The sequence below is a fragment of the Bos javanicus genome, chromosome 16 (assembly GCF_032452875.1).
Source record: "Bos javanicus breed banteng chromosome 16, ARS-OSU_banteng_1.0, whole genome shotgun sequence".
NCBI lineage: Eukaryota > Metazoa > Chordata > Mammalia > Artiodactyla > Bovidae > Bos > Bos javanicus.
The window spans coordinates 33,278,318-33,294,615 of record NC_083883.1 but is presented as its reverse complement, the minus strand read 5'-3'; the positions used below and the strand labels follow the sequence as shown (position 1 = coordinate 33,294,615).

Genomic DNA, 16,298 nt, shown 5'->3' with positions numbered 1-16,298 from the left:
CAGATTCAAAGCAACCCCTATCAAAATTCCAATGATGTTTTTCACAGAAATAGAACAAACTATCCTGAAATTTGTATGCAACTGCAAAAGATCCCCCAAAGCCAAAGCAGTCTTGAGAAAGAACAACAAAGCTGGAAGCATCTTACTCCCTGATTTCAAACTATATTGCAAAGCAATAATCAAAACAGTATGATATACATATAAAAAGACACATGAATCAATGGGATAAAACAGAAGTCTCCAGAAATAAACTCACACATATTCAGGCACTTAATTTATGACAAAGTAGCCAAGAATATACAGTGGGGGAAAGGACAATCTCTTCAAAAACCGTGTTGGGAAAATTAGACCTGTGAAAGAATGATATTAGACCACTATCTAACACCATACACAAAAATTAACTGCAAATGGAATACAGACTTCAACATAAGCCCTAAAACCATAAAACTCCTAGAAATAAATATAGATGGTAGGCTCCTATATGTGAGTCTTTGCAGTATTTTTTTATCTGACACCAACAAAATCAAAAATAAGTGAAACTACCTCAAACTAAAAAGCTTCTGCCCAGCAAAGGAAACCCACAATAAAATGAAAAGGCAACCTACAGTATGAGAGAAAATATTTGCAAATTATATATCTGATAAGGGGTTAATATAAAAATATATAAAGAACTCATACAACTCAATATCAAAAAGAAAAAAAATCCAATTTTAAAATGGAACTAATTATACATTTTTGCCAAGAAGACATACAGATGGCCAACAAGTACATGAAAGGGTCTTCAATATGACTAATTATCAGAGAAATACAAATCAAAACCACAGTGAGATATCACCTCATACCTGTTGGAATGACTGTTACCAAAAAGATAAGAGGTAAATGTTGATAAGCATGTAAAGAAAAGGAAACCCTTGTGCACTGTAGGTGGGAATGTAAATTTATGTAGCCATTATGGAAAACAGTTATGGAGGTTTCTGAAAATATTAAATAGAACCTACCATATGAGTCAACTATTCCATTCCTCTGTACTATCTAAAGTAAACAAAAACACCAACTTGAAAAGATATATGCACCCCCATGTTCACTGCGAACAAAGCTAGTGGAGGTGATGGAATTTCAGCTGAGCTATTTCAAATCCTAAAAACTGATGCTGTGAAAGTGCTGCACTCAATATGTCAGCAAATTTGGAAAACTCAGCAGTGGCCACAGGACTGGAAAATGTCACTTTTCATTTCAATTCCAAAGAAGAGTAATGCCAAAGAATGTTCAAACTACCACACAATTTCACTCATTCACACACTATCAAGGTAACACTCAAAATTCTCCAAGCTAGGCTGCAACAGTACATGAACCGTGAACTTCCAGATGTTCAAGCTGGATTTAGAAAAGGCAGAGGAACCAGAGATCAAATTGTTAACATCCATTGGATCACAGAAAAAGCAAGAGAATTCCAGAAAAACATCTACTTCTGCTTCATTGACTATGCCAAAGCATTTGACTATTTAGATCACAACAAACTGGAAAATTCTGAAAGAGATGGGAATACCAGACAACCTGACCTGCCTCCTGAGAAAACTGTATGCAGGTCAAGAAGCAACAGTTAGAACTGAACATGGAACAACAGACTGGTTCCAAATAGGAAAAGGAGTACATTGTCACCCTGCTTATTTAACTGATATGCAGAGTACATCATGAGAAACATTGGGCTGGAAGAAGCACAAGCTGGAATCAAGATGGCCAGGAGAAATATCAGTAACCTCAGATATGCAGATGACACCACCCTTATGGCAGAAAGTGAAGAGGAACTAAAGAGCCTCTTGATAAAAATGAAAGAAGAGAGTGAAAAATTTGGCTTAAAACTCAACATTCAGAAAACTAAGAGCATGGCATTTGGTCCCATCACTTCATGGCAAATAGATGGGGAAATAATGGAAAGACTGAGAGACTGTTTTGGGGAGCTACAAAATCACTGCAAATGGTGACTGCAGCCATGAAATTAAAAGATGTTTGTTCCTTGGAAGAAAAGCTATGACCAACCTAGACAGCATATTAAAAACCAGAGACATCACTTTACTGTCTAGTCAAAGCTATGGTTTTTCCAGTAGTCATGTATGGATGTGAGAGTTGGACCATAAAGAAAGCTGAGCACAGAAGAATTGATGCTTTTGAACTGTGGTATTGGAGAAGACTCTTGAGAGTCCCTTGGACTACAAGGAGATCTAACCAGTCCATCTTAAAGGAAATCAGTCCTGAATATTCATTGGAAGTACTGATGCTGAAGCTGAAGCTCCAATACCTTGGCCACCTGATGTGAAAAACTGACTCATTGGAAAAGACCCTAATGCTGGAAAAGGTTGAAGGCAGGAGGAGAAGGGGATGACAGAGGATGAAATGGTTGGATGGCATCACTGACTTGATGGACATGAGTTTGAGCAAGCTCCAGGAGTTGATGATGGACAGGGAAGCCTGGCGTGCTGCAGTCCATGGGGTTGCAAAGAGTTGGACATGACTGAGTAACTGAACTTAACTGAACTAAATGTTCACTGCAGCATTATTTACAATTGCCAAGATATGGAACAAATGTAAGTGTCCAAGGGTGGATGAATTGTTATAGAAAATGTGGTATATGTACAGTGGAATATTATCTGGCCATAAAAAGAAGGATATCTTGTCACTTGAAACAATATCAATGGACCTTGAGAACATTATGCTAGAGAGTCTACTTTGGTTTGAGTCCAAATTTTACCACTAGTAACTATCTAGTCTTAAGCAAATAGCAGTCTTTTTAAGTTTATTTATCTGTTAAGTAAGTCAGTAAAACCTATCTTTATTCTGAGGATTAAATGATGTATCTGGGTAAAAATCTCTAATTTTGCTGGGCACATAGCAAGGACTCAATAAAATTAAGTTCTTTTCCTCTCTCTTCTCCCACATGAAGATAGATGAAATCATATATTAATGTTTATTTAGTTATATACTATCTCATTCCAAGAAATATGCTAAATTATGAGAGATAAAATACCTAGGGATAAACCTAAGGAGACTAAAGACTTGTACTCTGAAAACTATAAGATGCTGATTAAGGAAACTGAAGATGATACAAATAGAAAGATATACCATGTTCTTGGATTGGAAGGATCAATACTGCCAAAATGATTATACTACCCAAAGCAATCTACAGATTCAAAACAATCATTATCAAATTACCAATTGTATTTTTCACAGAACTAGAACCAAAAAAATCTTAAAATTTCTATGAAAACACAAAAGACCTCAAGTAATCAAAGTAATCCTAAGAAAGAAAAATGGAGCTGGAGGAATCAGGATCCTTGACTTCAGACTACACTATGAAGCTTCAGTCATCAAAACAGTTTGGCACAAAAATAGAAATATAGGTCAATGGGACAGGATAGAAAGCCCAGAGGTAAACCCACACATCTATGGTCAATTAATCTATGACAAAGGTGGCAAAAATATACATTGGAAAAAAGACAGTCTCTTCAATAAGTGGTACTTGGAAAACTGAACTGCTACATGTAGAAGAATAAAATTAGGACATTCTTTAATACCACATATAAAATTAAATTCAAAATGGATTAAAAGCCTAAATGTAAGACTGGATACTATAAAACTCACAGATGAAAACACAGGCAGAACACTGACATAAATCACAGCAATATCTTTTTGGATCATCTCCTGCTGCTGCTGCTGCTAAGTTGCTTCAGTCGTGTCTGACTCTGTGCAACCCCATAGATGGCAGCCCACCAGGCTCCCCCGTCCCTGGGATTCTCCAGGCAAGAACACTGGAGTGGGTTGCCATTTCCTTCTCCAATGCATGAAAGTGAAAAGCGAAAGTGAAGTCGCTCAGTCGTGTCTGACCCTCAGCAACCCCATGGACTGTAACCCTCCAGGCTCCTCCATCCATGGGATTTTCCAGGCAAGAGTACTGGAGTGGGGTGCCATTGCCTTCTCCAGGATCATCCCCTAGAGTAATAAAAATAAAAACAAAATTAAGCAAATAGGGCCTAATTAAACTTAAAAGCTTTTGCACAGCAAAACAAACCATAGACAAAATGAAAAGACAACCTACGGACTGGGAGAAAATATCTGCAAACAATTCTACTGACGAGTGATTAATTTCCAAAATATACAAACAGCTCATATAGCGCAATATAAAAAAAAAAAATAACCCAATCAAAAAAATGGGCCAAAGATCTAAATAGACATTTCTCCACACAGAGATGACCAAAAGGCACATGAAAAAATATCCCAACATTGCTAATTATCATAGAAATGCAAATCAAAACTACAATGAAGTATCACCTCACATCCATCAGAATGGCCATTACCAAAAAGTCTACAGATAATAAATGCTAGGGCTTTCCTGTGGCTCAGCTGGTCAAGAATCCGTCTGCAATGTGGGATACCTGGGTTTGATTCCTGGGTTGGGAAGATCCCTTGGAGAAGGGAATGGCTACCCACTCCAGTATTCTGGCCTGGAGAATTCCATGGACTATATATAGTCCATGGGCTCGCAGAGAGTCAGACACAACTGAGCACCTTTCACTTTCACAGAAAGGATGTGGAGAAAAGGGAACCCTCCTACACTGTTGTAGATATGTAAATTGGTACAGCCACTATGGAGAACAGTATGGAGGTTTCTTAAAAAACTAAATATAGAGCTACCATATGATCAAGGGATCCCACTCCTGGGCATATATCTGGAGGAAACTATAATCTGAAAAGATACATGCACTTCAGTGTTCAATGCATCACTATTTACAATAGCCAGGACATAGAAGCAACCTAAATGTCTATCAGCAGATGAATGGATAAAGAAGACGTTTTATACACACACACAAACACACAGTGGAATATTACTCAGCCACAAAAATGAAGGAAATAATGCCATTTGCAGCAACACGGATGGACCTAGAGATTACCATACTAAGTGAAATAAGCAAGACAGAGACAAATATCGTATAATATCACTTATATGTGGAATCTAAAAAAAGACAAAAATGAATTTATTCACAAAACAGAAATAGACTCACAGACATAGAAAGCAAATTTATGGTTACCAAAGGGAAAAAAGATGGGAGGGATAAATTAGAAGGTTGGGTGAGCATATAAAGACTACTGTATATAATATAGATAGACAACAAGGATCTATTGTTTAGCAGAGGGAACTATACTCAATATTTTATAATAACCTATAAGGGAAAATAATCTGAAAAAAAATAGATAAATGTATAATTGAATCACTTTGCTTTACACTTGAAATTAACACAACCTTGTAAATCAACTATACTGTACTTCAATTTTAAAAAACGCAAAAAAATAAAATAAAGCTAATGAAATTAGTGAAGTTGTCCACTGAAGGGAACAAAATGCTTAGCAATTCTTCCACATCAGTTTACCCACTGTGATTTTGCAGTAAAATTATCAACAGAACAAAGAAAGGAGTATACATTAAAATATATTTCATTCATAATTCCCATTCATTACAGTGGAGCTTTTTCTCTGTACAATGGAAGGCAATACTCAGTTTGATTAAAATTTCTTTTGGTAGTAATAAAATTACTATCTTGAAACAAAAAATAAAAAAGAAAATGACACCTTAACTAAGATTATACATGATTTGGTAACCAAAGAGATGGGCCAGAGTCTTTTATATATTGTATTTAATCTAATCTTTAATATTTTTCTTTATTGCAGTTTCTGTAACCTAACCACTATATTTGCAATAGAGACCTTTGGAGTGATTCCCAGGTAATGACTGGTGCCTAATTAGGCTTTAATTCGGGAAGTTGTAGAAGATACAGAAAAGGAAACACAGCTCTCCCCTCTTTTCCTGGGACCTTTATACTTCTGTCCTATATGTGACATCCTAAAGGTTGTATGTATCTATTATACCAAGGATACAGCAGAAAGGAATTCCTGAGAATTGTTACTGCACCTCAGGTCCCCTTGTGTTCATCCTCCTCAACAGCCATTGTCTTCCCAATCAAAAGTGACTTTCAACTCCACCTAAGGGTACACGGTAGATTGCAGCAGTGGGGACAGGAAGGAGGCAGTGGCTGTGCCCCTGCTGACTCTGGGTCAGCCCTTGACCACCAGTCATCATTGCCATGCGCACAGGAAGCAGGTAGGAAAAGCATTTCCCTGGACTCAGCTTTAGTTTCCTTCGAGAGCAGAGGAAAAAGTCTTAACACAAAAGTTGGAACTGCAGATGATTCTGTTTGTCTTATGTTTTTGTTTTTTGTTTTGGAAAACATTAAACAAGAGTGGACCATAAACAATTAAACTACTTATGGCCCTATTTTAAATATTACTGACTCCTTAACCTCCTTAATGGGAGGTTAATGGTATGAATAATCTGCAAATGAGATAAGTCATGCCTGTTTCTAATAATAAGTAACTTTGGGAAACATGTATAGCCTTTTCGCAGCAACTTCTCTTTCTCATTAGGTCTATACGTTTGATTTAGATGAATATTAAGAACATTTGTCCATGCAAGTATCCACCAACAGAAGGGGGAGGGAGTTGATGAGTTAGGGAGGAGAGGAAAGAGTAAAGGAGATCTCACTACTAAGGGATCTCACCTATTTGCCCAGCTCACTTCCCAGGAGCTGGATTTCAGCAACCAGAGAATATGGTGCAACACAGGGATAGTCCTTTAGTTTAGTGACTGCAGTTCGGTCTCTGTCATGCCTGAGCCCTGAAGGGTCCAGAGGCAGAGCAGAGGTTGGCTGGTGGTAAGAGAGCCCTTTTCAAGAGCAAACCAGTGACTGGAGATCAGTTTGTAGGAGGCAAAGATCTTACTGTTTCTCTACTTTCTGGCCCAATTCTCAACCACCTCAAGTTTTCCACTGTGTCCTTTGGAGCTGTCACTGTTTAACCAGCAAATTCACCTAAGTCCTGTCCTCTGAACTCTGTCTGTGCCACAGAGCACCATCACTACTCGCAGATCACGGTTCTTCTGAAAAACAGAAAACAAAATTTTAAAACACTTATCCTTTGAGGTTCCTGGCATCTGCTGTACCCCTGTCCTTTCTCTGTCCTCACTTCTGCACCCTCTCCAAACTCCCCTTCATTCAATGCCATCCTGTTTTCACCTCTATGGCAAGCACCCCCCATCGTGGCCTTTCCTAATCCTTGATGTCCCCCTCCCGCACCGTACTTGGGCCATCCTCTCCCAATGTTATGTCTGAGGCATGATCAATACTAACATAACTTCTCTGCTTACTAAAGCATCAATTCAGACATCTTATTCTCAGACATTCCCAGTTTGCTAATTCAGCTACACCCACTACAACTCTTCTTCATCTTCATTGGGACCTTAACCTCTACATTTTTTTTTTCTTTTAATGAAGGCATGTAGTTTTTGTTTTTTTTTTTTTTTTGGTTGCACGATGCAAAATCTTTAGTTGCAGCCTGCAAACTCTTAGTTGTGGCACGGGGGATCCAGTTCCCTAACCAGAGATAGAACCCAGACCCCCTGCATTGGGAGCATGGAGTCTTAGCTGCTGGGCCACCAGGGAAGTCCCTTCCCCTCTAACTTCTAACCTCTTTTTATTTCCTATTTTCTTACATTTCAGACAAGGCCTACTGTTTTAATAACTACTTTCTAGTACTCTCTTACATTTCTAGAATGTGGCGCCCCCTCTTGACAAGCCCCAAACTACCTACTTTCTTGCAGTGACATCTGATGAGCCAAGTAAAGAAAGTTACACAACAGGGCAAGTTGATCACCAACTTTATATAAGTCACCAACACTACCTGGAAATCTTTCTTTCTCTGGTCAACCAAAGTTTCCACTCTCTGTAACAACTACTTCGACACTGAAGTAACACTGATGCGCTCAGTCTTGTCCAACTTGTAGCCCTCCAGGTTCCTCTGTCCGTGGGCTTCTCCAGGCAAGAATACTGGGTTTCCATTTCCTACTCCAGGTGATCTTCCTGACTTGGATTGAACCCACAGTCCCTTATGTCTCCTGCACTGGCATGTGGGTTCTTTACCACTAGCACCACCTGGGAAGCCCCATTTCCCTATATTTCATCCCTATTTTGCTCACCCATCCAGCCTGCTTTCTATCTTATCACTCCACCCATTACTTCTCATTAGAATTGCTTTGACCTGCACTAAATCTGTTGGGCACTTTCTTACATATTCTGTCTCTGTTGAAATTCTCACTTGCTCATGCATTGTTCTCCTGACCTCAGCGAGCACCTTCATGACTATTATTTTGAACTCTTTATCAGGTAAATTACCTATCTCCATTTCAAGAAGGTCTGCTTCTGAAGTTTTTATCTTGTACTTTTGTTTGGAAATTATTTCTCTGTTTCTTCATTTTCCTTGATTTTTCTGTGTTAGTTTCTATGCAATAGATAAAACAGCCACTTTTCCCAGGCAAGAAGGAGTGGTCTTATGTAGGAGAAGGAACTTACTGTTCAGCCCAGCCCTAGTTGCTGTCCTTTAAACCCTTGTGATTGCCCAAGCTGCCTTCTTAGTTCTTAGCATTCCCCAGTAGTTGAGGGTGTACCAAGACCTATCAGTATCCCAGAGAGAGGATCTCAGTCAGAACCTAGATGCAGATTGGCTGGAAGCTGGACCCGCAAGCAGCAGTTTTCACAGTATACAAGTGGACTACTTTTAGAAAAAGACTGGAAGATGAGCCTTGCTTTCTCTTCCCTCTGTGCTGAGCCCTGAGAGAATAACCAGTTAAGAATAGTTTCTCTGATACAGTCCTGTGGGACTAGACAACTTAAGCTCTGCTGCCTACCAGAGCCAGGTGATCAAGTGCTGTGTCCCCCTGAGGAACAGCTGTGGAAGCTGGGGCATCAGAAGAATGCACAGCATCATTGCAGAGATATCATCATTTCAGGTGACCTGGGGAGAGGCAGCAGGAGGGCACCTGCTAGCTTCCCCAGTATCTGGGGAGGCCCCTAGATTAATGTTATGTTAGGAGCCTAGCCCTCAGATGGCAGCTTCTAGGATAAGCAACTAGCTCATTGGAAAAGATCCTGATGCTGGGAAGGATTGAAGGCAAAAGGAGAAGAGGGCAGCAGAGGATGAGATGATTGGATACCATCACCAATTCAACGGACATGAACTTGGGTAAACTCCAGGAGATGGTGAGGGACAGGGACCCCTGGCCTGCTGCAGTCCATGGAGTCTCAAAGAGTTGGACACAACTTAGCAACTGAACAACAACAACTCTTTTGTGGAAAGATTGGGAAATGAGCATTTCAGTCTGTTGGTTCTCTGCTGGGGTGGAGAGGGAGGGATGGATAATGAGAGAGGGGGTTAGCTACCAAGAGTTCTCAGGAGCCCATTTGTTTGCTCTACCCTTGTGGGTTTCATGGGTGAAGCCCAGTTGGCTTTCAAAGCTAGTGTTTGGGGGTCCCATCGCTCAGGTGGAAGTTTTAAAAGTTGAGGTACTGGATATTAGATCCAAACCCCTTAGGGAGAAGTTAAGAGTTGTGAGCTCCCTCTCCATTGTATATTGCTTTGGTAGGATGGGGTTTGGGGTGAGATGGTGCCTCAGTCTCTCCCTACCCATTTTTATGTGGGTGAGTTTTTCTTATTCACCCAATGTGTAGGTGTTGCTCAGTGAATTTCTGGTTTTCTTTTGGAGGGAATTGTTCTACACATAGCTGTAGGACAGGTATGTCTGTGGGAGGATGTAAGTTCAGGAAGTTCCTTAGTCACCATCTTGAACTGGAACTGGCCTACACTAAATCTGACAGACACTGCTCAGTCCACATTATATTTGAGCATTCATTAGAGTTGACTTTGCCTTTGGCTGCCATATAGCTCTATAGGTTTTCCTAGCCTTCTGTAGCCATTCTCTTTCTTTCTAGTAAAGAGCCTTAACCTACAACCTATATCATCAGCCATTAAATGCTGACCTTCTTTAAGGAGGGCTCTGTCCTGGTTTTCTGAGCTGCTCACTCTGGCAAGCTCATCCATACCCATGATTTCAATTAGCATCTATAAATACACAACTCCCAAACCATATCTCTTAACCCCACCCAGGGCCATATATCCCACTGTCTACTTAACCTCTTCTCTTGGATATCTCAAAGACTGGTCAGACTGCACGTGTCCAAAAATGAACTCATAATCTTATCACCCATTCCCTTACCCCATTATTTGTCTTACTCTAAAACTAACTCATCAATGTAATTGCATTCAGCTCTATGGATCGTCATTGCACAGTTCCCAGAGAATTCATTCACATAGGCTATAATGTGAATGTTGCCCTCTGGAATTGAACAATATGGTAACCCTATTTTTCCAGTGTCCCCTCTCTCAGGAAATAGCAGAACTACTGCACAAGCCAGACACCTGTCAAAACTGAAAAACACGAAACCTAGGTTCACACTCATATCTCTCTTTCTCTCTCCTCCAGCTCATCTAGTCACTGACTCTCATTCATTTAGCCTCTTAAATTGCCCTTAAATGAATCCACTTCTTACCAAACCCATCACCACTACTCCTCTCTAATTCATGTTACTATTATCTCTGATCTGAATTATTGCAGTAGATTCCTAATGCTAATTTTAGTATCTTAAAACTTTTTTAATATAAATTTATTTATTTTAATTGGAGGCTAATTACTTTACAGTATTGTAGTGGTTTTGCCATACATTGACATGAATCCACCACAGGTGTATATGTGTTCCCCATCCTGAACTCCCCTCCCACCTCCCTCCCCATCCCATCCCTCTGGGTCATCCCAGTGCACCAGCCCCGAGCACCCTGTCTCATGCATCGAACTTGGACTGGCGATTTGTTTCGCATATGATAATATACATGTTTCAATGCCATTCTCCCAAATCATCCCACCCTTGCCCTCTCCCACAGAGTCCAAAAGACTGTTCTATACATCTGTGTCTCTTTTGCTGTCTCACATATAGGGTTATTGTTACCATCTTTCTAAATTCCATATATATGCATTAGTATACTATATTGGTGTTTTTCTTTCCGGCTTACTTCACTCTGTATAATCGACTCCAGTTTCATCCACCTCATTAGAACTGATTCAAATGTTTTCTTTTTAATGGCTGAGTAATATTCCATTTTGTACTTGTACGACTCCTTCCTTATCCACTCGTCTGCTGATGGACATCTAGGTTGCTTCCATGTCCTGGCTATTATAAACAGTACTGTGATGAACATTGGGGTACACATATATCTTTCAATTCTGATTTCTTGATGTTTATGCCCAGTAGTGTGATTACTGGGTCATATGGCAGTTCTATTTCCAGTTTTTTAAAGAATCTCCATTCTGTTTTCCATAGTGGCTGTACTAGTTTGCATTTTCACCAACAGTGTAAGAGGGTTCCCTTTCCTCCACACCCTGTCCAGCATTTATTGCTTGTAGACTTTTGGATCGCAGCCATTCTGACTGGCGTGAAATGGTACCTCATTGTGGATTTGATTTGCATTTCTCTGATAATGAGTCATGTTGAGCATCTTTTCATGTGTTTGTTAGCCATCTGTATGTCTTCTTTGGAGAAATGTCTATTTAGTTCTTTGGCCCATTTTTTTATTGGGTCATTTATTTTTCTGGAATTGAGCTGCAGGAGTTGCTTGTATATTTTTGAGATTAATTCTTTGTCAGTTGCTTCATTTGCTATTATTTTCTCCCATTCTGAAGGCTATCTTTTCACCTTGCTTATAGTTTCCTTTGTTGTGCAAAGCTTTTAAGTTTAATTAGGTCCCATTTTTTTATTTTTGCTTTTATTTCCAATATTCTGGGAGGTGGGTCATAGAGAATCCTGCTGTGATTTATGTCGGAGAGTGTTTTGCCTATGTTTTCCTCTAGGACTTTTATAGTTTCTGGTCTTATGTTTAGATCTTTAATCCATTTTGAGTTTATTTTTGTGTATGGTGTTAGAAAGTGTTCTAGTTTCATTCTTTTACAAGTGGTTGGCCAGTTTTCCCAGCACCACTTGTTAAAGAGATTGTCTTTTCTCCACTGTATATTCTTGCCTCCTTTGTCGAAGATAAGGTGTCCATAGGTGCATGGATTTATCTCTGGGCTTTCTATTTTGTTCCATTGATCTATATTTCTGTCTTTTTGCCAGTACCATACTGTCTTAATGACTGTGGCTTTGTAGTAGAGCCTGAAGTCAGGCAGGTTGATTCCTCCAATTCCATTCTTCTTTCTCAAGATGGCTTTGGCTATTCGAGGTTTTTTGTATTTCCACACAAATTGTGAAATTATTTGTTCTAGCTCTGTGAAAAATACTGTTGGTAGCTTGATAGGGATTGCATTGAATCTATAGATTGCTTTGGGTAGTATACTCATGTTCACTATATTGATTCTTCCAACCCATGAACATGGTATATTTCTCCATCTATTTGTGTCCTCTTTGATTTCTTTCACCAGTGTTTTATAGTTTTCTATATATAGGTCTTTGGTTTCTTTAGGTAGATATATGCCTAAGTGTTTTATTCTTTTCATTGTAATGGTTATAGCTTAAAACTTACAAGTTTCTTTCCTTAAAATGGGACTTCTTAACATGACCTACAAAACCTTTTCTGACCTAGCTGCTACCTACTGCTCCAATCTCATCTTGCATCATATTCCCTTCATTTTCTCAGCTCCAGACTTACCAACTTTCTTTCAATCCCTGGCCTTCTCCATACTCTGTTCTACAGCAGGAGCTCTGCATACGCTATTTTCTCTATCTGGGATCTCTTCCTTCCCCTCCTTACCTACTTAACTTTACCAAATCCACTTCCATTTAATTCTTCAAAGTTTAGAATAATTATCTTTTCCTCGTGGGGGCATTTCTTGACCAATTCACCAGGTTTAAATCCTACTATAGTAAGCTTTCATTGCATTACCTCTCCTACTTTGTTTTTATTAGAAATTCAATTTTATATTTATTTTCTCATCTGATTAATGGTTATGTCCCCACTAAAATGTAAGCTCTCTAAGGGTGAAGACTATGTCTGTTTTTACCCATTATTGTTTTACCAGAACCCAGCACGGTACATGGCATATATCAGATCATTTATTAAATTAGTTAATTAATTTCTAAGAAGGAAATGATTCACTGGAGCTAGATTAAGCTTGTATCCACAGAGGAGGAAGGTCAGACTAACAAGGCTGGGGACCTGGTAAAAGTGTAAAATGGCAAACAAATAATTATGATTTAAAAGGGAACTAAAAACTAAAGTCAGGTACCAGGACACAAAGTAGAAAACAGCAGTGTTTGGCTTAAGAAATAAATCTACTCTGATGGGAGACACATGAGGTGAAAAGGCAAGAGGTCTGGATCCCAGCTGAAAGTAGCATCTATTAAGTGTACAACACACACACACACACACACACACACACACCTGGCTGACCCTCTTGTACTTCAAATTCAATATGCCCAAAAGTAAGCCAACCATATTCACAAATACCCTCTCAAGTGTTCTTACCTGTGAATTTCCTATGTCAGTGAATGGTGCTACCATCTTCAGAGTTACCTCATCCCCAAATTTAGGAGACATCCTTTATTCTAACACATTTGTCAAACCTCACATCTTAATCACCAAGATCACCCAATCTAACTTCTAAATATACCTTAAATCTATCCATTTCTCCCCATTTTTACAGCCACTAATCAATTAAAATTCTCACCATATTTGGTTATTATAAAAACCTCATAAATGGTTTTCTCCCTGCATATTCATGCATCCCACTCATCTATTCTTCACACTACAATCAGAATCATCCTTCGAAAATGAGAATGCTGTATCACATGTCTGAAACTCCCTCTTGCTTTTATACTAAAATTCACCCTCTGAAGCTTGATAAAAGCTGTCTCTTGCACCTTGAACAACCTATGATTCCTCATCCCTAATCACTGAGCATTAGCACCTAAATTCCAGTCACACTGAACTAGTTTTAGTTGCAGAATGTCTGGGGCTGATTTTAAGGTTTTCTTATGCTTCCATGCCCTCGTAATGCATCTCCCTTAGCCTAAAATATTATGTCCACCCTTAGTCTCCTTCTCCACTCTCTAACATTTTTATCTAACTCATACTAATACTCCTAATCCTTGTCATATCTAGTTAATTCTCACCTATCTCAGTTCAAAAAGCACCTCCATTGGAAGGCCTTCCTGACACCGGGTTCCCATAGCCTCTTTCTCTCATCACGTTCATCAGTCACACGATCTATCTTCCTCTCTGGTCAGCCTCAAACACTAAGAGGTAAACACCGTGAGGGGAGACAAGATGTCTTATAAATCTTATTCATCACTGACAGAGAACAAAGGCATAGCAGCTAGCCATTCAAAAAATATTTGACTAAATTAACAACCAAAATGAGCAACAACTTCTAATGACTTTTCTTTTCTTATTTCAGTCCAAATGCTTACATGGTTGCAGCTTTCCTCTTTCTCCTGATGCTACTGTTCTTCAGTACTCTCATTTTGAGCTACTTCCATTATATGAGGATTTATAAAAAACATATTTATGAACCACTGCACAAATCTAAAAGAAAAAAGAAGAAAAATTGAGAGAAATGAAAGTCTATTTACTATGAATGTAGAAGATGTATATATACTTACATTGAGAGTGTATTTTGACCAAGAAATATTAAGTATAAGCTCATAGTATTATCAAATTCAAAATCTGAAAAATGTTCTCAAATTATCCTAAACAGGAATATTTTCACATATAATGTATGTTATTAAATTAATCCTTAGTGTGTTCACTTTTATCTTAAGATAGTCTATATAGTTTTAACTAGCTTTAAAAAATTGTTTTTGTATAGCTGTGTTCTCTTGCCCTTTCTCACCTAGCTTCCTTGATTCAGCATTGTGATTTTGAAATCAACCCATATTTTTGCATGCATCTATAATTCTTTTTATTGCTAAGTGTTCTGTTGTACTGTTGGTTAACTTATTGGTTAACATTTGAGATTTTTTCTAGGTTTAGACTCTTAGAAATAAAACTGCTATGAATAGTTTTTTATAGGTCATTGTGTGAACATAGATTTTAATTTTTCTTGGGGAAACACTTAGGAAATGGTTCATTCATATGGTAGATATGTCTTTTTTGGAAACTGACAAACTGTATTCTAAATTTTGTTTTTTCTCAGAGTAAATGAGAGTTTTAGTTTTTAAAAATTTTTAAACTTTAAAAACTACCTAAATTTGGCTATTACACTCCTTCCTAAGAATGAAAGTAAATTTTTGAAAGTATATAAATGTGTCAAATATTATTTTGCATAAAACTTTTCATATGAACCTTATAAAGCTGTAGTTAATTTACATATAAAAGACTTAATAAATATGTGAATTTAAATAGTCTGTCAAAGATATATATGAAATATAATATTGAAAATAGGAAGCTAATGCTCTAAGTCTTAATTTTAAGTTTTCAAATTTTATTCTGATGTTCAAAATAAGCTTCTTAAGTTGTCCAAACATGACCACAGCTTTCTAAACAATTAATATTTGAAGAATGAAGATCCAACTAGAGGAGAATGAGCAAGAGCTTGTGTGTGTGTGTGTGTGTGTGTGTGTGTGTGCTTAAAAGAACTGACTTATGGAGGAAAAGCAGAAGATACATGGTGTGCTGAGCTTTAGCTGTGCAGGGCCCACCCGGGGGGAGGTACCATAGTCCATGTTCTTCATTCCCTCCTTGGACTTTAATTTCATAAACTGATTCCTTTCCCCTCACCAAATAGTGGGGGAAAGTATTGCTTTATGTGATTGTGGAGGCTAGCTAGATAAGTCTGAAAGCCATAGCACAGACATCGGGAATGGAAGATGAGGAGCAAGATGGGACTTGCTATTTGATTTGATGGGACAAATCAAAGCTATTTCCATATATAGAATTTCTCATTTTACTAAGATCAGGAAAGACAGGGATACCTGCTGTTCATCACTGTTTTGAAGGTTCTTATATTACAAGAGGAAAATAATCATTACAAATACGAGGAGAAAGGAGATAATTAATTTCAATAATTAATTATATGCCTAGGAAACCCAAAATTAGGAACAAGAATTCCTAGAATAAGACCATTGGATGGCTCAATATGAGATAAATATTTAAAATCCAATACCTTTTCTCTATAATATTTATATAACAGTTTGTTAGCAATAGAAATGATAAAAATTATTCATTATAGTGACAAGTTACACAGAATTAAATTTAACATGAAAGGTATATGCCATACATGAAAAACATCTTTAAAAGGTTTATTGAAAGGGGTTTTGAAACGAGATCTGATAGAAACGTTTGATGGGAAAAAAAAAACAAAGAAAATGATCCAATTT

General features: G+C 38.1%; 1 protein-coding gene across 6 annotated transcripts in view; it reads left to right on the top strand.

Moving 5' to 3' along the window:
- Window positions 1-15,258, top strand: part of CATSPERE (catsper channel auxiliary subunit epsilon) — a 159,747-nt gene extending 144,489 nt beyond the window's left edge. For 3 of the 6 annotated variants that reach the window (XM_061382471.1, XM_061382474.1, XM_061382473.1), the window contains 2 exons: window positions 5,719-5,772; window positions 14,378-15,258. In XM_061382471.1, the coding sequence (XP_061238455.1) occupies window positions 5,719-5,772; window positions 14,378-14,531 (208 nt within the window). In that variant the 3' untranslated portion in view covers window positions 14,532-15,258. Of the gene's footprint in view, window positions 1-5,718; window positions 5,773-14,377 lie in introns of those variants that run through there. The other 3 variants (XM_061382470.1, XM_061382475.1, XR_009729911.1) reach the window with 3 other exon arrangements.
- Window positions 15,259-16,298: the final 1,040 nt, after the last annotated feature.